Source organism: Phacochoerus africanus, chromosome 9 (genome assembly GCF_016906955.1).
Source record: "Phacochoerus africanus isolate WHEZ1 chromosome 9, ROS_Pafr_v1, whole genome shotgun sequence".
Lineage (NCBI taxonomy): Eukaryota > Metazoa > Chordata > Mammalia > Artiodactyla > Suidae > Phacochoerus > Phacochoerus africanus.
In genome coordinates, this window is record NC_062552.1 from 39,309,106 (window position 1) to 39,329,975 (window position 20,870).

General features: G+C 54.6%; 3 protein-coding genes across 10 annotated transcripts in view; 2 read left to right on the forward strand and 1 right to left on the reverse strand.

Moving 5' to 3' along the window:
• Window positions 1-124: 124 nt before the first annotated feature.
• MRPL2 (mitochondrial ribosomal protein L2) lies at window positions 125-4,946 on the reverse strand. The gene is made up of 8 exons (XM_047797390.1): window positions 4,863-4,946; window positions 4,417-4,615; window positions 2,618-2,786; window positions 1,653-1,794; window positions 1,425-1,540; window positions 1,238-1,348; window positions 732-805; window positions 125-373 (listed from the first exon to the last, which is right to left on the reverse strand). The coding sequence occupies exons 2-8, from the start codon at window positions 4,510-4,512 to the stop codon at window positions 161-163; spliced, it is 921 nt and encodes a 306-aa protein (XP_047653346.1). The 5' UTR covers window positions 4,513-4,615; window positions 4,863-4,946; the 3' UTR covers window positions 125-160.
• KLC4 (kinesin light chain 4) lies at window positions 4,743-18,500 on the forward strand. Of its 8 annotated transcripts, none has more exons than XM_047797383.1 (16): window positions 4,751-4,844; window positions 5,669-5,755; window positions 6,469-6,750; window positions 8,315-8,545; window positions 10,315-10,396; window positions 11,226-11,436; window positions 11,866-11,953; window positions 13,253-13,354; window positions 13,591-13,764; window positions 14,349-14,448; window positions 14,648-14,700; window positions 14,917-14,987; window positions 15,168-15,276; window positions 15,880-16,020; window positions 16,308-16,423; window positions 16,805-18,024. In XM_047797383.1, exons 3-16 carry the CDS (start codon window positions 6,493-6,495, stop codon window positions 16,953-16,955), a joined length of 1,887 nt encoding a protein of 628 aa, XP_047653339.1. In that variant the 5' UTR covers window positions 4,751-4,844; window positions 5,669-5,755; window positions 6,469-6,492; the 3' UTR covers window positions 16,956-18,024. The 8 variants fall into 8 exon arrangements, with proteins under 8 accessions (XP_047653337.1, XP_047653339.1, XP_047653343.1 ...); XM_047797387.1 differs by lacking the exon at window positions 5,669-5,755 and adding an exon at window positions 18,031-18,500 and having other exon boundaries at window positions 4,818-4,844; window positions 16,805-16,868; XM_047797385.1 differs by lacking the exon at window positions 4,751-4,844 and adding an exon at window positions 18,031-18,500 and having other exon boundaries at window positions 5,092-5,755; window positions 16,805-16,868.
• A 1,152-nt stretch (window positions 18,501-19,652) lies between these two features.
• The window catches only part of PTK7 (protein tyrosine kinase 7 (inactive)), a 68,976-nt gene continuing 67,758 nt past the window's right edge, over window positions 19,653-20,870 (forward strand). Inside the window, exon 1 of the mRNA XM_047795262.1 lies at window positions 19,653-19,906. Coding sequence (XP_047651218.1) covers window positions 19,828-19,906 — 79 coding nt within the window. The 5' untranslated portion in view covers window positions 19,653-19,827. The remainder of the gene's footprint in view (window positions 19,907-20,870) is intronic.

Below are 20,870 nucleotides of genomic sequence, written 5' to 3' on the forward strand. Positions count from 1 at the left end.
GGAACCCTAGATTTCCTTTCCTGTCTCCCCTCCACCCCCGCAAAGGTTGTCTGCTCTTGTCCCCGTCACCTCCCACTCCTGTCCCGTGTGTATGATCCTCCCTCCCCCCAAAACCAGAAACAGATACAAATAGGGGCCATTTTATTAGAGTCCAGGGATATTAGCTTTGGGCAGCAGCTGAGGGCAGCTTCACGTAACTCTTCATGGGGGGCAGCGGCCGAATCTTCCGGCCAGCCCAGCCCCCCTTACGCTGCCAGAGCCCACTGTTAGGCCTCTTTCCCAGCCAGCGGTTCCGCCCGGCCTTGCCGATGACCCGTTTGTTATGATCAACATTGGATACTCGGCCCACGGTTGCTATGCACGTTTCCAGCACCTGACAGAGAAAAGCAGAAGGAGGAGAATGAACCATGGGGAGAAAAAGCCTGACACTGCCCAGGGCATGGGCCCTCGGGAGGCTTCTTACACTCGGGGAGAGAAGGGAGCGGACAGGGAAAAAGCACAAGATAAGTGAACCTAAGAGCAGATCCCGCAGTAGTTAGGAACAAAAGTCGGTGTTTCTTACTCCATGAAGGTGGCAGCCTGACAAGGCACAACTAGTCACATGACAGAAAGGACAGACTCAGCTCCAGGCAGTTCTAAACATGAAACACCTGGGAGCTATTCCTTACAGGAAAGGTACATTCCAGAAATTCCTCCTTTGCCGATCCCTTCCACCTGCACCCTACACACACCTGCATCTGCCTTTTCGAGGGCAGCTGGATGATGGCCGTCCCATTCACCTTCCGTAGCAGCACACCGCAGGTCCCTGGGGAAGGGAGAAAAAGCTCTGCCATCCTCCACAGAGGAGGAGGTGGCAGGTTTTCAAGAGGACACACCCTCTCCACACCACCCTTGCTTTGCCTTTTAGGAGTAGAAACACCGAAGTAGGATGCATGCAAGGTTTTAGGTCCAAACACAAGCACCTTTTCTTTTTTTTATGGCTGCACCTGCGGCACATGGACGTTCCCGGGCCAGGGCTGGAATCGGAGCTGCAGCTACAGCTCATGCCACAGCAACATCGGGTCCTTAATCCATTGAGCCACAATGGGAATTCCCACAAACACCTCTTCATCCTTGTTTTTCCTTCTTTTTCTCTGCCAGTGGACCAGATGTGGGCCCATGCGTTCAGAGAATTGTGCCCTCAGGTACCACTTGGACTTCCACACTCTAAAACCCTAAGCGGCTCCTCTCTTCATACCTGCAGCTCGGATATACTGGGCCCCCCGGCCTGGCTCACTCTCCACATTGTTGATGAGGGTCCCCACTGGCAAGGCTCCCAGAGGATGGGCATCCCCTTCCCGAGCAGCAACTGAAAGACAGAATTTCATCAGCACCAGAACCCTTGCAGCCTCCCAGCCCACACACATCTGGCCGCCAGCTCTCACCTGCCATTCGACCTATGTGGTCAGAGTTCAAGACTGTATCTCCGGCCTTCATGTTCTCTGTGGCAATGATCCAGCGTTTCCGGTTGCCCCCAGCAACCAGAGCTATGTCTGCTGACCTGTTCAGAGGGAGGGACAGGTAAGGAGATCATCCAAGCCACCTCACATCTTCTAAAGAGCCACAGAGCAGGCATTCAGCCACACCACCATCATTTTACATCCCAGACTTGCCTACAGGGATCATAGCGGACAGCAATGACCTTCTCCTCAAAGGGTCCTGGCTTGGATTCATGCTCTGGCCGGAACCTCAGAAAGTCAATCATGCGATAACGTTGCTTGTGGCCCCCACCAATACCATGCACTTGGATTTGGCCTGTTAGGACAGTGGAGGGACATGATCCAGGTCAGATCCATCTGTTCCCAACACTGGGAACAGAGTCATCCTAGGCAGAAAGCAATGCTTCCCAACATTATGACACAAGTAGAAAATTGGGGTAAGTGGGGGTGAACACCTACATGGAGCTCGGTAAAAATACAATTAGGATACTGAAATATAAAACTTCTGGGGGTTCCCGTCGTGGTGCAGTGGTTAACGAATCTGATTAGGAACCTTGAGGTTGTGGGTTTGATCCCCACCCTTGCTCAGTGGGTTAAGGATCCGGCGTTGCCGTGAGCTGTGGTGTAGGTTGCAGATGCAGCTCGGATCCCGCGTTGCTGTGGCTCTGGCGTAGGCTGGCGGCTACAGCTCCGATTCGACCCCTAGCCTGGGAACCTCCATATGCTGCGGGAGCGGCCTAAGAAATGGCAAAAAAGACAAAAAAACAAAAAAAAACACAAAACACTTCCAGATAAAAATATCTACAAATTACTGAATTCAGTAATTTTAAGTAAGTTTACTAAGAGCCATGTTAACTTGGGTTCAATTTCTATTGTAACTTTTTGAAGGGTATGAAGAAAAATATCATGCAACTTCCTGAGTATGGCTGGTTTTCAATTACCTAGATTATCTTTAGGCGCACAGACCACTTGTCTGTTGCTTTGAATTCAACCCTCTCATTCTTACACACCTACTACATGCAGAAGGAGTCCAATAATTGCTTTCTACTTACATTCCTCTGGCTGTATCAAAATACAGACCTAAGGTCCTACCATGTTTTCCCCCTTTACTGCTTAAATCTTCTTGCCCCTGCCCCCACCTGTGTGGTTTCGGCCCCCAGACTTCCTCATCTTCACTGGCATAACGGTATACTTGGTACGACTCTTCCAGGACACAGACGTAGCGCTAAGGGCCACAGAGGTAAGGATTGGGCGGCAGGGAAGTGACATCAAGCCAGAGGGCAGCGTAAGGAGGACATTGTTCGTCACCTAGAGATAAACAGAATTCAATTTCACTTGCAAGCTAATTGAAGGTGGGTAGTTCCCATTGTGGCTCAGCGGTAATGAACCCAACTAATGGCCATGAGGATTTGGGTTTGATCCCTGGCCTCACTCAGTGGGTTAAGAATCTGTGGTATATGGAGTTCCCATTGTGGCTCAGTGGTTAACGAATCCGACTAAGAACCATCAGGTAGCAGGTTCGATCCCTGGCCTCACCCAGTGGGTTAAGGATCTGGCATTCCCCTGAGCTGTGGTGTGGGTTGCAAATGCAGCTTGGATCCCGCATTGCTATGGCTCTGGTGTAGCCCAGCGGCTACGGCTCCGATTGGACCCCTAGCCTGGGAATCTACATATGTTGCAGGTGCAGCCCTAGAAAAGACAAAAAAAAAAAAAAAAGAATCTGTGGTATATAGGTTGCAGACATGGCTCGGATCCCTTGTGGCTGAGGCGCAGGCTGGTGGCTGCAGCTCTGATTCGACCCCTAGCCTGGGAACCTCCATATGCTGTGGGTGTGGCCATAAAAAGTCAAAAGAAAGGAGAAGCCTCAGAGAACCAAGGGAGAGGGCACAAAGTTTAGCTTGTAGCTTCCTTCCTGGGAATGTCCCAGAATAGCTATCCAAAACTCCACCCTTCACAGCTTGCACAAATACCAGTGGGAAATCTTTATCTAGATATATGTGTGCTGATTACCTCTTCTCCCCTGATCCTCTCACCTCTGAAGTGTTTCTTCAATGGAATGTTCTCCCTTTGGTGCATCTTCTTCCAAATTTGGCTCAAAACATTCCTTCTCCAACTTTTCTTTCCCTAAACAACTCACTTCTCCAGAGCTGATAACTTCTATATATTCATGGGCCACCATCAGCAATGCCCTGTGACCATTTTACTGCATTATGTTTCTGAGTTTTTCAGATGTGAATGGAGGGGAGAGACCATTTATGTCTTGTTCATTGCTGTAGTCCCAGCATTTCACATTGTAGGTTGGTTTGGTTTTGAATTTTAAGTATGCATCTGCCAAACTCCACCATCAGTCTGAAAGGTCTAGGGAGGTAAGACAAACTTCTTTTCTGTGACTCACCAGTTGCCCAGCCTACTAGGAATCTTGTGATTTCTTCATATGTTAGGCCCCTAGTCTTGGTGTCTTGCCCTGAATTTTCTAATTCTTTTAACTCATCCTTAATGGCTATAATAATGGTTAAGAGCCCAGGCTTTTAAGCCAGTCTGCCTAGCTCCAATAGTTGGTGTACGAGCCTGGATTACATATCAGTTTTCTCATGTGTAACACGGTAATGATAATAACTTATAAACTGGTTGAAAGGAATTCATTTATTTAAAAGTTTATTTTACTTGGCTTATGAGACACTCAATAAATGTAAGTTATTATTGAAAGTTGTACATTTGTCTGTGAGGCACTTCATCTTCAATATCTTGTCTGAGGAATCCAGCGACCCTATGAGATAGCAACGTTTACAGAGGAGAAAGCTGAGGCTGAGAGTTACTTATCCAAGGTCACGGGCCGGCGTGACTCCTAACCAGACTCGCACCCCCCACCTCGCGTCTCCTGGTGCCCCATCTCCGGTTGCCGAATGGAAACAGCCTCATTCCCGGTAAGGTAGATTACCTGGACGGCCGGGAGCAGGCTTAGGCCGGGGGCGACAGCGATCCGGGGCGTCAGGCTCAGAGAGCTAAGAGCGCGGGTTAATACCCACAGGGCCATGATTGGCCAGGCTCGGTTGGGTTCAGCACACCACCATCACCTTTAGCAAGGAACCCTGGCGCTGCTGGATGACGCTAACTGGTCCAAGTGCCGTCGCTCCATCCTGACGTAAAAAGAAAAGAGGCGGGCGGAGAACCCGAGACCAATTTGGACACACACCTCCTTTCCTCCCTGTGCCAGGTAGACCCAATCCCCTGGCGGCTCATAGGTCGCGTGACTGGGGAACAGGCCCCGCCCCTCAGAGCCGTCAAAACAATTGCCTTGAGCGGCAGCCATGATGGATTTAAAGGGGCAGTACCGGCAAGAGCTGTAGCCAGATCATCAGACTGCGGGTGAGTCTTTAAGGGTACCTCTGGGGCTGAGAGTTGAGATCCTGCTACCTCTTTCTTGCACTCCCGGACAGATTAAGAAATGAGCCCTTCCGAGCAGTCTCAAACAACTCGAGTCGGATTCAAAAACTCCGCCCCCCGGGATTCTTCCCGCCCCCTCGGCGTCCAGACGGACGGACAGACGGTCCGCCCCGCCCCCTGCGCTACCAACTGACTCCTTGACCTCGGGATAATCCGGCCCCTGGTCCTCCTCGCCCGCGACGCGGACCTGGGCCATCGCCCCGCACCTCCTCCCTTCTCTCCTGCCCATCGCACTCTCTCCCCACCCTGGGCCTCAGGGCAGGTCGACAGCCTGGGACACTTCACCGCATTCCCAGGCCGGGGAGACCAAGTCCTAGCGCCGCGATCCTCTGTGATCCCGCAGCCGCTCAGCGGACCTGCCATTCTTCCCTGCATCATCGGGCACCTGGGAGGCACTCTACGCTGACTCTCAGAGCCTGTTAGTATGTTAGTACGTGGTCATGATAGAGACAAAGCCATAGAGATGACTGGGCAAAGAGTGACCAGGTCTTCCTCCTCACCCGTTCCCAGACACGCCCCTTGCCTCAGGTCTCAGATCAGATCTCACTCTCTTCTTGGGAGAAAATAGCTCCCCAGGCTTGGGGTGGGAGGTTGGCTTCTGGAAGGAGGAGGGACCTTGGTCGCCTTTGAAGACCTGTGGGCAGGGGAGGGTGTTTGTCCTGGGTGGGGCTCTATGCCAGGTCCTCGGGAGGCTGTGAAGTGGTGAGAGAAGGGGTGGGAACGCTGGACTTCTGGACTTTGGGCAGGGCAGATCCTTCTGAGTCCCTGGCTGCTTGAACAGAGTTTCTTCCGGGCTCCTGCCTGAACGCCACAACCAAGGGTTTTATATACAGGTAAGAAGACTTCAAAGATGAGAAACAAGGCCCTTTTGAGGAAGTAGTCAGACAGCCTGAGGCCTGAGGTTTCAGGCATGTGGGGAAAGAGGCAGGGCTGACCAGGTTTGCAGATGCTGGGCTTAGCTCTGTGGGCGACCCGCACCTCTAGGTGCCTCTCATCTGGGTCCTGTGATGAAGGCTCCTATTTTTTTTCTTTTCCTTCTCTTTCTTGATTTAAACATTGATTTGAAACCTATTTCTCCCTGCATTTTTTAAAAAATTCTGACTATTTTCAGCATATCTCCTGCCTGCTTTAACCCCGTTCCCTTTGCAGTGCTCTCAAACACCCTCTGTGCTCCCTAGAGGGCTGTCTCTCCTCTTCTGATTCCTTTTCTTAACCCCAAATCTGTCTCCAACTCCTTTTCCATTCTGTTCCTTAGCTCAGTCCCTCTGCTACTTCTCAGCACCTCTGTTCCTTCTATACTTTTTCTTCGTTCAAGTCAATTCCTCTCCTTCTCTATCTCCCCCAACCTTAGTTTTGTGTCTAGTGTCGCAGGCTGCCTCCTCACTGGTCACTTGTTCTCTCCAATTAAACCACAGGGTTCCCCCCCTCCACTTGCTCTCTTCCTTCACTTGGACTCCCCCCTCCACCACCCCCGCCAGCCTCTAACCAGGGCACTCAGCCACTCTTGTTATTTTGACTTCAGCTGAGCTCTGTTGTTTCTCTGTAGCCCAGACAAGGTCCCCTGGCCAGGATGTCAGGCCTGGTGTTGGGACAGCGGGATGAGTCTGCAGGGCACCGGCTCAGCCAGGAGGAGATCCTGGGGAGCACCCGTTTGGTGAGCCAAGGGCTGGAGGCTCTACACAGTGAGCACCAGGCAGTGCTGCAAAGCCTCTCGCATACCATCGAGTGTCTGCAGCAGGGAGGCCATGAAGAAGGGCTGGTGCACGAGAAGGCCCGGCAGCTGCGCCGATCCATGGAAAACATCGAGCTGGGGCTGAGTGAGGCCCAGGTGAGGGGGAGGAGGTGGTGCCAAGTGGCCCCAGGTAGATGGAGGAGAATTGTCTGATGGAGTTTGGGGTTCACTTGGGATCCCCTTTTCCTAGATGCTTGCATTCATTCACCCAGTTAATAAGTATTAAGCCTCCACCATGTGCCAGGCACTAATCTTCTGGATGCTCGGGAGAGCGATCACTCAACACAACGGCCATAAAGCTTTGCCATCTTGGAGCTTCGAGTCTAGCTGGGGGAAGCAGGTGATACACAAATAAATAAGTGATTCAGTGTGCCAGAGTGATAATTGCTAAGGATAAAAAGGTAAAAATAAAGCAAGGAAGGGGGTTGGGGTGTATGGAGAGAGGATACAGTTTTAGGTGGAGTGGTCCGGGAAAGCCTCACTGAAAAGGCACTATTTGAGCAAAGAATTGAAGATGAGGGAGTTCTCATCGTGGCGCAGTGGAAACGAATCTGACTGGGAACCATGAGATTGTGGGTTTGATCCCTGGCCTCGCTCAGTGGATTAAGGATCCAGCATTGCCGTGAGCTGTGGTGTAGGTCACAGATGCGGCTCAAATCTGGCACTGCTGTGGCTGTGGTATAGGCTGGCAGCTGTAGCTCTGATTTGACCCCCAGCCTGGGAACTTCCATAGGCTGTGGGTGTGGCCCTAAAAAGACAAAAGACAAAAAAAAAAAAAAAGAATTGAAGATGAGGGGTTGGGTCATACAGTAAACTAAACAGGGGAAGAGCATTTTGAGAGCATGGAGAGCAAGTGCAGAGGCCCTGACCTTGAGCCGTCCCCTGAGTTCACTGAGGGGCCAGTGCGGCTTCCCCCTGGCCAGTGCAGTGACTGAGGGGAAGCAAAATAGAAAACGAAGTTGGAGAGGTAATGGGGGTGGGGGAGGGGGACAGAGCATGTGGCACTGTAGGCCATCATAAGGACTTGGCTTTTACCTTGAATGAGACAGAAGCTATTGGAATGTCCTGAGTGGAGGAGTGATGTGGTCTAAGTCAGCATTTTAAAAGGATCATCTGGGAGTTCCTGTTGTGGCTCAGCCATTTAAGAACCCAGCTAGTATCCATGAGGATGTGGGTTTGATCCCTGGCCTCACTCAAAGGATTAAGGATCTGAAGTTGCCACAGGCCGAGGTATAGGCCGAAGATAGCGCTCAGATCTGGCTTTGCTGTGGCTGCGTAGACCATGCAGCTCCAGCTTTGATTCGACCCCTAGCCTGGGAATTTCCATGTGCTGCTTGTGTGGCCCCTACAAAGACAAAAATAAATGGATCATCTGGCTGCAAGGTTGAGAACAGACTCTAGAGGAACAAGGGCAGAAACTGGGAGGCCAGTTAGGAGGCTATTACCATAATCCATGTGGGAACTGATGGTGGCTTGGCCCGGGGTGGGGGCTCTGGAGGTGGTGAGAAATTGGATTCAGGGTATATTTCGAAGGTAGAACTGTCACCACCCAACTCTCCCTCCTGGCCCCTGGCAGTCTTGCCGCCTCCAAAGGCTTCCCTCTGCCTATCCTTCAACACTCCCATCCAGCACCTGAGGCTCACAGGATGTGCCCACCTAGGTGATGCTGGCCCTGGCCAACCACCTGAGCACAGTGGAGTCAGAGAAACAGAAGCTGCGGGCTCAGGTCCGGCGGCTGTGTCAGGAGAACCAGTGGCTCCGGGACGAGCTGGCGGGTACCCAGCAGCGACTCCAGCGCAGCGAACAAGCCGTGGCTCAGCTGGAGGAGGAAAAGAAGCACCTAGAGTTCCTGGGACAGCTGCGACAGTATGACGAAGATGGGCACACTGCGGTGAGCGTGTGCGCAGGTGACGATGGCTGCGGGGCGGGCAAAATGGAGTCACCACTACCAACATTGGGCAGTTGCTCCATCACCCACAAGGGCCAGCAGCCCTGACCAGCCTGCCCCCATCTGGCAGATTTCAGGTCCTGACACCAACTCCAGATGACAGCAAGGGGGAAACAGTAGTCATTCAATCAGCATAGAGTTGAATGGGAGTTTCCATGGTGGTGGCTCGTCAGGTTTCGACAAAGACAACATTTGATTGAATGACTGCTGTGTGTCAGGCGCAGCGCACTCTGCTGGGGAGACAACAGTGAACACGGCTCTCACAGTGACAGGTGTTTTGGGGGTGACAGAGAAGCATTTGGACAATTCCCCTTCAGAAGCCTCAGCACTGCAGTTAGGAAAAGCACAGCCCAGTTGAGCAAGTCCTAAAGTTCACTCTCAAAATGTGTGTTATTTAACCGACCCACAGCAGGCATTTATCTGTCTCTCTAAGTCTTCTGTGTAAGAAGTTGTGTGTCGGGCTGGATGTAAGGAACTACAAAAGAGAGTTCCTGCCTCCTTGAGCTTATAATGTAGCTGTAGGAACAAGGCTCACATGTGAGAACACGTATGTGACCACACCAAGCAGCAAGTGCCCAGTGCTCGAGGAGCGGTTCAGTCAGTGTGGAAGGAATTCCAAGGAGATAGGTTCCTGGGGGCTGGGATGGTCTGAAAGATTCCCAGGGGAGGCAGCGTACAGGGATGGGTAAGATTTAGGTGATGTTTTTATTTGATGGGATTAGGAACTGGGATGGATTTTGATGGTCATGAAGGAGAAGGAGCTTTCTAGGTGGGGCGTGTGTGTGTGTGTGTGTGTGTGTGTCCATCTGTCTGCCTGTCTGTTAGATAAGGCTCCAGGGTGAATGGTGGTCTGACCCAGGGAAAGTGGGATGATGTGTATGGGATGCACTGGTGAAACTGGGCAGGAGGGGTGGAGGTCTTTGTACAAGGCTGCAGGATCTGGAAGGGCATAGCATGTTCATCCAGTGTGGACGCTGGTTAGACAGTGTGGGTTGGACCCTAAGTCCAGAGTGAGCGCCAGCGGATGATGGGTGTGAGGCTGAGCTAGACACTTTGGGTACGTGTCAGTGAGATCAGACACTCCCCTGCCCTCAGGACAGACATGTAATCAGTGTAAACACACAGGGATCAACACGGGACTATAATTTTAAGAGTGGAGGTGGGGGGAAAGGTGAAGGGCAAGGGTGTTTAGGAAGGAAAGTTTCTGGATGTGAAGGACGGGAGAGTCCTGAGATTCTGGCCAAAGCATCTCTGTTTTTTTCTGAACAAGAAAGGCCTAAACTTGGAGTTCCTGTTGTGGCTCAGTGGTTAACAAATCTGACTAGGAACCATAAGGTTGCGGGTTTGATCCCTGGCCTTGCTCAGTGGGTTAAGGATCCAGCGTTGCCATGAACTGTGGTGTAGGTTGCAGATGCGGCTCGGATCTGGTGTTGCTGTGGCTGTGGCTGTGGCGGAGGCTGGCGGGTACAGCTCCGATTCGACCCCTAGCCTGGGAATCTCCATATGCCGCAGGTGTGGCCCTGGAAAAGACAAAAAAAAAAAAAAAAAAGAAAGGCCTAAACTTGGCAGGACAGATGCTGGCCTTCCCAGGGGCAGAGACATGAACGAGGGGCCTGTCCCAGCCTCCCGAGTCAGTGATTGTGGTTTGGAGGGGGCCCTGAAGAGGCTACTGGTGCTATCGTGGCCCGGACACGCTGCTGCTTCCCTTCCAGGAGGAGAAGGAAGGCGATGCCTCCAAGGATTCCCTGGATGACCTCTTCCGAAATGAGGAGGAAGAGGACCCCAGCAATGGCTGTGAGTTGGCCTCCGGAGCTGGAGGGTGAAGAGGGGCAGCGGGAGGCTGGGCTCCGCTGTGGTCCACCCTGAACACAGGATGCTCATCGCCCAGGAATAGGTTCTCCCCTTCCTCTGGAGGTGGGCCAGGGACCAGGACTTTGATTTCCTCAGCCCCCCTTCCCTTATTCATCAACATTTATTAAGCACTTAGCCGGTGTCAGGCCCTGTGCTAGGTCCTAAGGAGACCAGATCTCACCAGTGAGGGGTTCACAGTTGAGTGGGAGAATGAGCCTGAGGTGGAAGAGCATGAGTGCCTCAAGGGGAAGGACCAGGTCTTTCTTATTTTTGTATCCCTGCCACAGCCCCTGCCTCTTGCACATTTAGTAAACATTTGTTGAATGAAGGAATGACCGGGTGAACAAACGGGACTCTGATGGGCACAGGGGCAACAGAGGGGGCAGGAGATTAGCTGTTGAGCCTGGAGGTGAGAGATGGGCACAGGTACTGAAGGAGATGTGGCAGAGCTCCCAGTGTGGCTCAGCGGAAATGAACCTGATTAGTATCCATGAGGATACGGGTTCGATCCCTGGCCTTGCTCAGTGGTTTAAAGGATCTGGCATTGCCATGAGCTGTGGTGTAGGTCACAGATGCAGCTGGAATCCTGCGTTGCTGAGGCTGTAGCATAGGCTGGCAGCTGCAGCTCTAATTCGGCCCATGGCCTAGGACTCTCCATATGCTGCAGGTGTGGCCTGAAAAAAAAGCAAAAAAGCTATGGAGTTGGGGTGGAAAGGGCAGGCAGCAGAGGGAGAGGCAGCATCATCTGAGGAAGTCTTCTGCCATGGTGTAGTGGCCCGTGGCCAGGGCGCCCAGCATAACGGCTATGAGATCCCAGCGAGGCTGCGGACACTGCACAATCTGGTGATCCAGTATGCCGCCCAGGGCCGCTATGAGGTAGCCGTGCCACTCTGCAAGCAGGCACTGGAGGACCTGGAGCGCACGTCCGGCCGAGGCCACCCCGACGTGGCCACCATGCTCAACATCCTGGCTTTGGTGTATCGGTGAGTACGGCCTGCCTCCTGGCATGAACCTGCCTCCGTGTTCCTGCCTCTATCTGCCTTTGGCTCCCACTCCTCCTCTCCGCGGGTACCGCTTCCCCCTCGCAGGTGTACCCTGCCAGCGGGCTTTCTCCAGTACCAGAACTCATTCATATCTGAGCACTTGACCTCAGAGCAGACTCATCCCTCAGGCCTTTTGCTTCTCCAGTCTCTTCTCTGGGGAGGGTTTTCTGTTTCTGACTCTTGCAGCCTGTGACTGTGCCCTCCTCCTCTCGGTGTGTCCTGGGTGTGTCGGTGAACCCGTCTCACTGTTCTTTCCAGGCTTCCTGTTTCCTCTTGGGGGGTCCCAATCCCTAAAGACACCCCAAATGTAGGGAGATGGCTCGGGGACAGAGTGGGATGTAACCCCTTGTCACTTTTGTCCTCTCACAGGGACCAGAATAAGTATAAGGAAGCTGCCCATCTGCTGAATGATGCCCTCAGCATTCGAGAGAGCACCCTGGGTCGGGACCACCCTGCTGTCAGTATTCCTTCCTCTCCTTCCCCTGTGTTCTCTTTTTTTTTTTTTTTTGTCTTTTTAGGGCTGCAACCACGGCGTATGGCGGTTCCCAGGCTAGGGGTCCAATCAGAGCTGTAGCCACCGGCCTATACCAGAACCACAGCAATGCCAGATCCGAGCTGCATCTATGAACTTCACCACAGCTCATGGCAACACCAGATCCTTAACCCACTGAGGAAGGTCAGGGATCGAACCCAAAACCCCATGGTTCCTAGTCAGATGCGTTTCCACTGCACCCGGATGGGAACTCCGTGTCTCTTTTTTTAGGGCTGCACCACAGGATATGGAAGTTCCCAGGCTAGGGGGTCGAACTGGAGCTATAGCTGCCAGCCTACATCACAGTCACAGCAACAGTGGATCCGAGCTGAGTATGCTACCTACACCACAGCTTATGGCAACGCCAGATCCTTAACCCACTGAGAGAGGCCAGGGATCATGATTCCTAGTTGGATTTGTTTCCACTGCACCATGACGGGAACTCCCCCTATGTTTTCTTAGTTTGTCTGTCCATTGCCCTCAGCCCTGGGTTTTCTGAGGAAGGAGGCATGAAGACCCCTTTCTCCCAACACTGTCTGCTGATGCTAGTGGTTTTCAACTCTCTGAGACCCAGTGATTTCTTCTAATGATGTATATTTTCCTAATGCTTAACTCATAGAGAACGTAACTTACCTACACCTACACTTTCCCAAAAAAGTTGAATGATACTTTATTATTAGAAAAGACAAATAAGAAAAGTAACTTATGGAGTTCCCGTCGTGGCTCAGTGGGATAAGGATCCAGCATTGTCACTGATGTGGCTTGGGTTGCTGCTGTGGCACAGATTCACTCCCTGGCCCATGAACGTCTGTGTGCCATGGGTGCGACTGAAAACAGACAAACAAACAACAACTCCTGTCTTGATGTCCTATCAAATGTCAAAGCTTATATTCAGTGCTTAGATGTCTGGCAGAACATTCCAAAGTTGCTCGAGGGGGCCCACACAGGCAGAACATTCGTAGCATCCTTGTCTCCCCGAAGGTAACAAGGCCCTTAGTCTTCCTGGCAAACAAGAAACAAAAACCCTGCCTCCAGAAATACCTAAGTATCTTCCCAGAAGGCGATACCACCCTCATGGAGAACCTCAGAGCCTAGGGGTTCAGCCCTTGCCCCTCCCTGGCCTCTGGCAGAGTCCACTTGTCTTGGAGTTGTGCAGCGTGGGGCCCTGTGGTTCAAGGTCCTTTGCAGCACCAGCATCTGATGGGGACGGGCTTGTCTTGCTAGGTGGCCGCCACACTCAACAATCTGGCTGTGCTCTATGGTAAGAGAGGCAAATACAAGGAGGCAGAGCCACTGTGCCAGCGGGCCCTGGAGATTCGAGAAAAGGTACCTGTGCCCTCTGCCCATTCTTCCCTGTTGTGGAGAGCCCTCTTGTATCATCTCTCTTCCAATCTACCCTCTTGCCTCACTTCCTTTGGCCTCATCCTTGTCTCTGCCTTGTTCTCTGTTTCATCATTCCCTTCCCCCTGCTCCCTGCCTGGGCATGCGCACACACGCCCGCATCCGCACACACACCCACACGCACAGTCATAGTCATCTGTCCCTCCTTTGCACCCCTTCAGGTCCTGGGCACTGACCACCCAGATGTGGCAAAGCAACTGAACAACCTGGCCCTGTTGTGCCAAAACCAGGGCAAGTATGAGGCTGTGGAACGCTATTACCGGCGGGCATTGGCCATCTATGAGGGGCAGCTGGGGCCTGACAACCCTAACGTAGCCCGGACCAAGAACAACCTGGTAAGGGAGGGAGGGGCAGAGGCCATGGGCAGAGGGGAGGGGAAAGCGTCTGAGTCCCTGTGCTCACCTCCTCATCTTTGTGCCCAGCTCTGGGGCTGCCTTTGGGGCTGAGAGGTCTGCTTCCTTCCCGTGGGAAGGCAGAAATTCCATAGCCTCTTGGAATTGGAGTGGGAACACGGTGGACCCTGCAGCTAGAAAAGGAGATATGAGGAGCATCTCTGGGGAAAGTCATCAAGAAGGGGCAATTGCAGGAGTTCCTGTTGTGGCTCAGCAGCTTAAAAATCCTGCTGGTATCCTTGAGGAATGGTTTGATCCCTGGCCTCATTCAGTGGGTTAAGGATCCTGTGTTGCTGTGAACTGTGGTGTAGGTCGAAGACGTAGCTCAGGCTCAGATGTGGCATTGCCGTGGCTCTGGTGTAGGCCAGCAGCTGTAGCTCTGATTGGACCCCTGCCTGGGAACCTCCATATGCTGTGGGTGCAGCCCTAAAAGAAAAAGAAAAAAAAAAAAAAAAAAGAAGAAGAAGGGGAAATCCCAGACTTTATCTCCACCTCTTGCTCCTGTGTTTTTGCCTTCCTGCCCCCAGGCTTCCTGTTACCTGAAACAGGGCAAATATGCTGAGGCTGAGACGCTCTATAAAGAGATCCTGACCCGTGCCCACTTGCAGGAGTTTGGCTCTGTGGATGGTGCGTGGTGAGGACCTGGGCAGGGAGCTGCAGGGAGGAAAGGAAATGCAGACCAGGGCTTGGGAGGTGGGCCACAGTGGTTCCCAGGGGGAGCCGGGCCCCTTTAGTCCAGGACTGTTGGCCTCCGGGTCCTGGCTCCCCCCATACTATCCAGTTCTGTCCTCTAACCTTGCCACTCCATCCCGTGTGTCACCCCCAGACAACCACAAGCCCATCTGGATGCATGCAGAGGAGCGGGAGGCAATGAGCAAAGTGAGTTGGGGGGGTCCAACCTGGGGAGCCCGAGGCTACCAGGCCTCTGTCTTGCTCCTGCACCAGCCTGCCAGCTCCTCACTTCCCACCCGAGGGCCAGCCCCAGACCCACGGTGCCTTCCCCAGCCCAGCCTGCACCAAGCCCAGCACCAGCTTGCACCCCAGCATCTCCGTCCTCTCATCTCTGGCTTCCCCTCCCCCTCTGTCCTCCTGCAGAGCCCACACCGGGAGGGCGGCACACCCTACGCTGAGTATGGAGGCTGGTACAAGGCCTGCAAAGTGAGTAGGTAAGCTGCCGGTGAGAAGCAGGCTTGGCCTCTGATGCTGCCACCCATGCTGGCATCTCAGCCTCCTGGACCATCCCCTTCTTCTGTTTGACCTTCCCTGGGCCTCAGCTCTGCTCCCTCTCTCTCCTGCTTGTGTTCTGAACCCATCCTCTCTCCCTTCCCTGGTCTCATCTGCCACAGCCCCACCGTGAACACGACTCTGAGGAACCTTGGAGCTCTGTACAGGTGCCAAGGAAAGCTGGAAGCAGCTGAGACCCTGGAGGAGTGTGCCCTGCGCTCCTGGAAGCAGGTCAGAGACCTGGAGGGGAAGGAGGTCTGGAAGGGAGGGCCTGGGGACAGGACAGGATGGGGGACCACTGAGGCTTCTTGTCAGTCTCCGAGGAGTAAGGGGGGGCGGCTGAGGAGGAAGACGGGAGAGGAAACTGAGACCCGCTTGTGGTCGTGGTTGTTTTGAAGCATACTCTTACTTCCCACCTGCCCTTTGTGGTCAGGACTCGAAGTTCAAGGTTCACTTCACTAACTGGAACTATCAGCAGAGAAACCCTGTCCTTTCACAGCGTGAAGCATCTTCTGGGGAGCAGCGTGGGGTGGTGTGGGTGGGAGGGCTGTGACTGCGGGGAGCCCCGAAGCGGAGTTTCTTCAGTTGTGGGTCTTGACTCACTAGTGGGTCTAAAATCAGTTCCGCGAGGGCCATGGCTAAGCCTAGGTGTGTATCTAGATGTGGAATGCACTGCAAATAGAAAAGGTGAGTGTCTCCTTCCCAGTATGTGTGTACTGGGAGGTCACAGGAAAAACCTTATCTTTGTTGACCCTAGTGGTGAGAAAAAGTTTGAAAACCCCATTCTGAGGAGCTCGGAAATGAGACGTCCCAGCTTCTTCCTTTTCTTTCCAGGGCACTGACCCGATCAGCCAGACCAAGGTGGCTGAGCTGCTTGGGGAGGGTGACAGTGGAAGGACCTCCCAGGAGGGCTTTGGGGGCAGCGTGAAATTCGAGGGAGGTGAAGATGCCTCAGTGGCTGTGGAGTGGTCAGGGGTAAGTTGGATGGGGACCCCTTGATCTCTCCTCCCCCTCCTGCTGGTGGTGGTGACAGGCACTGAGCCTGTAGGATGTGTGCATGAGGGCCCGTTGTCCCCATCCCAGCTCCGGCGGCCCATCCCTCTCCGGGGTCTCTCTGTAAGCCAGCTGTTGACCGGGCTCTTGTTTTCAGTCGCTGGGCTTTTGGGGGCAGGGGAAGGTGGCAGCGTAAATGGCAGGAGTACATTCAGAAGCCAGGCTGCCTGGGGTCCCCTTAGCTTCTGTCCCCTACCCCTCTCTGCCAGGATGGCAGTGGGGCCCTGCAGAGGAGCGGCTCTCTGGGCAAGATCCGAGATGTTCTCCGTAGAAGCAGTGAGCTCCTGGTGAGGAAGCTCCAGGGGACCGAGCCCCGGCCCTCCAGGTAGGCAGTGAGCCTGAGATACAGCAGAGCAGGCGGCTGAGCCCTGGCCTCCAACTCTAATTCCTCCTGGCCTCTCATCTCTGGAGAAGAAGCGTCTTGGAGAGAAACATGGAGGAGGTCGATGGGACAGTCGTGGAGAGAGTGTGGGGAGAATGGGTGCCTCAGTTGGGGGAAAACAATACCTGAGCAGATGCTGATTACTGATGAAGTTGGGTTGTGTGTGTGTGTGTGTGTGTGTGTGTGTGTGTGTGTGTGTGTATTGGGAGGATGGATGTTGGGGAGGCAGTGATCTGACTTCCTGTGGTGGTGCCCCAGAAGCCACGGCTTAAGGGTTACCCATGGGGAAGAGAAGAAGCTTCAGTTCTTTCTTTTCCATTGTAGCAGCAACATGAAGCGGGCAGCCTCCTTGAACTATCTGAACCAACCCAATGCAACGCCCCTCCAGGTGAGAGCAGTGCTTGTGGGCACAGTGGTAGGTGAGAAAGAAAGGACAAGCCAGGGAGTCCCCATCAGCAGAAATGAATCTGACTAGTATCCACGAGGACGCAGGCTTGATCCCTGGCCTCCTTCCGTGGGCTAAGGATCCGGTGTTGCTGTGAGCTGTGGTGTAGCTCTCAGATGCAGCTCGGATCTGGCCTTGCTGTGGCTGTGGTGTAGGCCATCAGCTACAGCTCTGATTCAACCCCTAGCCTGGAAATTTCCATAGGCCAAGGGTGCAGCCCCCCACAAAAAAGGACAAGCCAGGAAGAGGGGAGAGTTACTGGGATGAAGACTCTGCCAGGGACTTGGAGTTGGGCAGACAGCTTGTTGGGGGTGGTGATCACCAAGGGACAGTTTGGGGCCAGAGATAGTAGCACATAAATTAATCAGGAGGAAAGCAGGAATTGATGTTCTCTAAATGGGTACTTTGGAATTATGAATTATTCAAGAATGATTTGGGAATACTAATTGCTCTCTCCTTACAGCCACCACATTCCTCACCTTGGGGAATCTGTAGGAGCTGAGAAGAGAAAAAGAAAAAAAAAGTATTAACTCATCTCCTTTTGAGAAAACAGCAATGACATTTTAATGGGAAAGGACCACTTGTAGCAACACATTGAAAGCGTATGCCAGGAGTTCCTGTTCCCGCTGTGGTGCAACAGAAATGAACCCTGGTATCCATGAGCATGTGGGTTTGATCCCTGGCCTCGCTCAGTGGGTTAAGGATCCGGTATTGCCGTGAGCTGTGGTGCAGTTCGCTGATGGGGCTCGGATCCTGTGTTGCTGTGGCTGTGGCTGTGGTGTAGGCCAGCAGCTGCAGCTCTGATTGGACCCCTAGCCTGGGAACCTATATATGCCGAAGGTACACCCCTAAAAAGGGCAAAAAAAAAAAAAGTTGAAGTATATGCTGATATTCACATGGTTCTTCCAGGTATTTTCTCCACCAGATGGTGGCCTTCTGGGAAGTCCTAACAAGGGGTCAACAAAGCCCCAGAGCTTGGGGTTGAGGTTACAGGTTCCATCCTAGGTCCAGAGAGAAGCTGCAGCCATGAGATGGAGAGACTCCAGGGGCCAGTCTTTGGGAGGCTGAGGTCCCTGAGCTGATGGCACGGGGTTGTCTGTTTCAGGTCTCCCGGGGCCTCAGTGCCAGCAGTACGAACCTCTCTTCAAGCAGCTGACATTCAAGCTCCCCTGCCTTCCCTGGGACCGGTGGGTCCCCAGCAGCCCTCACAGCATTCCCTGTGGCTCCTGGCTCTTCCAACCCCACAGTGGGACAGTGAAGGGGGAGCAGTTAACCAGAAGATGCCCTCAGGGTCTCAGCTCCCTCCTCAGGAATCCCCCTCAGGAACCAACCTCAGGACACCCTCTCCCCACCCTGTGGTCCTCTAGAGTGGCTCCATCTACTACTAGGGCCCCCAAAGTGGGTAAAGAGCAGGTGTGCACCTCAGAGATGCAGCCTGTGGCTGGCTTTTCTGACAGAAGGTTTGGGACTGGCCAGCTGACCTGTCTTGCCCTGGCCTCTGTTTTTCCCTCCAATGCTTCACTTCAGGTCCGTGTATTTCACTTTTCTTAAATAAAGGAATCAGGTAACCAACCATTCAGTCACTGGAGTCCTGACTGAAGAGGGTAGGAAGCAAGGGTTGTGTTGGGGCCCTTCACAGAAGGGTGAGGGCAGTGATGGATGGGGCAGCAGGAGGAATGTTCGCCTCTTGGCTCCCTCCTCTCTTCCTTCCCCGTTTGTATCCTCTCCAGCAGGGCCTGCGGGAAGGCGTCTGGGGGGTGGGGGGAGGCCCACATCCCAAGGAGAAGGTGCTGTGGACCCGGTTGTCAGGGACATGTGGTGGCCATGTGGCAGGACCCTGGAGTCCTGGCGCCACTGCTCCTGGCCTGTGAGGCCCTCTGTGGCTGCCCCTCCTCCTCCCAGCTGCTTGGGGGAAGGGAGGTCTAAGCAGGCCTGGGGGGCCCTCCGGAGCCAGAGGGGGACGAGGAACTTACTATCCATCCTCTCTCAGCAGAGCCTGGAGGCCCAGCAGCAGCTGGGGCCCATCTTCTAAAGCTTGACTCCTCCTGACCCGCCTCCTACACCCCTTGCTGCTTTCACAACAAAGGAAGAATGTGGGGGTAGTGGCGCTGGGGGTGGGGGTGCCTGGAACAAGGGCTGTTCTGGGCCTCCCCACAGCTGGAGACTTGGCCATGCCCTGACACAGCCCAGCCTGCCTGGAGATGGACTTGGGATGAATTTGTCAGTTTAAAAGCCTTCAGTCAGCCATTCAAAGAACACCTAGTCTCTCTCTACCTTTGGGTTCAGATTGGTCCAGAGCCAAACCAGACCCCTCATTTCTCCAGGCTACACTTCTCCTGGGGCCCCACCAGTATCTCCAAGATACCTTGCTGGGGGAACCCTTCTGTTCTAGGTCTCCCTCCTGATTTGTGAGCCCAAGCCTACCGTTCCCCTCCTAGCCGGAGAATTTGGGGGAACTGTTGGTCAGGGAAGCCCAGAATCGACGATCTTCCCTAGGAGGGACGGAATCACAGAAGTCACTTTAGGTCCCTTGAGTCCCTGCAGACTAGGTGTTAGGCACTGCCTCCACCCCGCTACCTGGCTCAGGTCCTCCACACCCCCGGGCCCCGGGTTCCCCATCCCTCTCCAGACCCCTCCCCCAACTGCGAGCTCCTCCCCGCCGCGGCGGGGAGGGGGCGTCGCGGGGCGGGGCTTGGCGGCAGCTGCGGCGGCGGCGGCGCGCGAGGACTCGGAGGTACCGGGCGCGCGCGGCTCCGGCTCGGGACGCCTCGGGTTCGGGCTCCGGCTGCGGCAGCTGCAGCGGCGCCCGAGCTCCTGTGCGCTCGGCCTCTTGGGCCCGCCGGGGAGCGCCGACCGTGAGCCCGCCGTGCGCCCGCCCTCTCCCTCCCCCGGGCCCGCCGCGATGGGAGCCGCGCGCGGAGCCCCGAGCAGCCCCCGCCGGCTGCCTCTGCTCAGCGTTCTGCTGCTGCCGCTGCTGGGCGGTGAGTCCCGGCGAGCTGAGGGAGCGCGGGAGTCCCGCGCGCCAGAGGGGGCAACTGGGAGGTGGGCTTGGGCTGCTGGAGCGGGGAAGACAGCAGGGCGTGGGGCAGGGGCTTGCTGGTGGGGCGAGATCCCGGCGGCCGGGAGGCGGCGAAGCCCTCGCACGCTCGGCCGGGGCCCCTCTTGCCTCGCGCCCACGAGGACGCGTTTCCAGCCTCCCCGGAGTTTTCCCGGCCTGAGCCGAGAGTTTTGCTCGGTAACTGCGGGGAGTTGCCGGTTCCCCGGCCCCGGTAGGAGTTTCCTTGCGGGAGAGAGCGACTACCCTGCTCTTAGGGGGTGCAGCGCGGTAGCTGGCGGTTGGGGAGACGGAATCCCCGCGGCAGGCTCAGCCTAGGTGAGGGAGGCCGGCCTGGGGCCGGATGCCGGACCGACCTTCGGCGCGCGGGGCGCAGAGCTTTGTTACCTACGCCCGCCCGATGCTCCCTGCTTCCCTCCTCCAAGTTCTTGGGCCAGGCTGGGACCCCGACGGTTCTCCTGGTGAGGGCGGGAGAAGGGAAGAGTTAGGGGCCACCCTATCTCCTCCAGCTCCTGGGGCCCGAGCCCTGAACCCACTCCCTGCCAGGGTCGGATGTGGGGAGCTGAGAGTCCCAGGCTGTCGCGGTGACTAATGTGTGAAGGCCGCTGCCAAAATCGGGCATGGCCGGCCTGCAAAGGTGCGGACGGGGTCGGCGCTGCGCCTTCCTGGATTTCCATCCTCTGTCCCCAGCAAGGAAAGAAAATCTTCTGCGGGCAGAAAGGCCAAAAGAGTTCAATCTGCCTTCTTGGAGAGCCTCCGCGTTTTGAGGAGGGTGTGGCCCCTATCTCCGGGGCAGACTGAACCCCCCCCCCCATTTATTTCCTGGCTTGGTCTCACCTGAGAGTCACCGCTGAGGTGTTGAAGTGCTTTAGAAGGAAGCACCAAGCTAC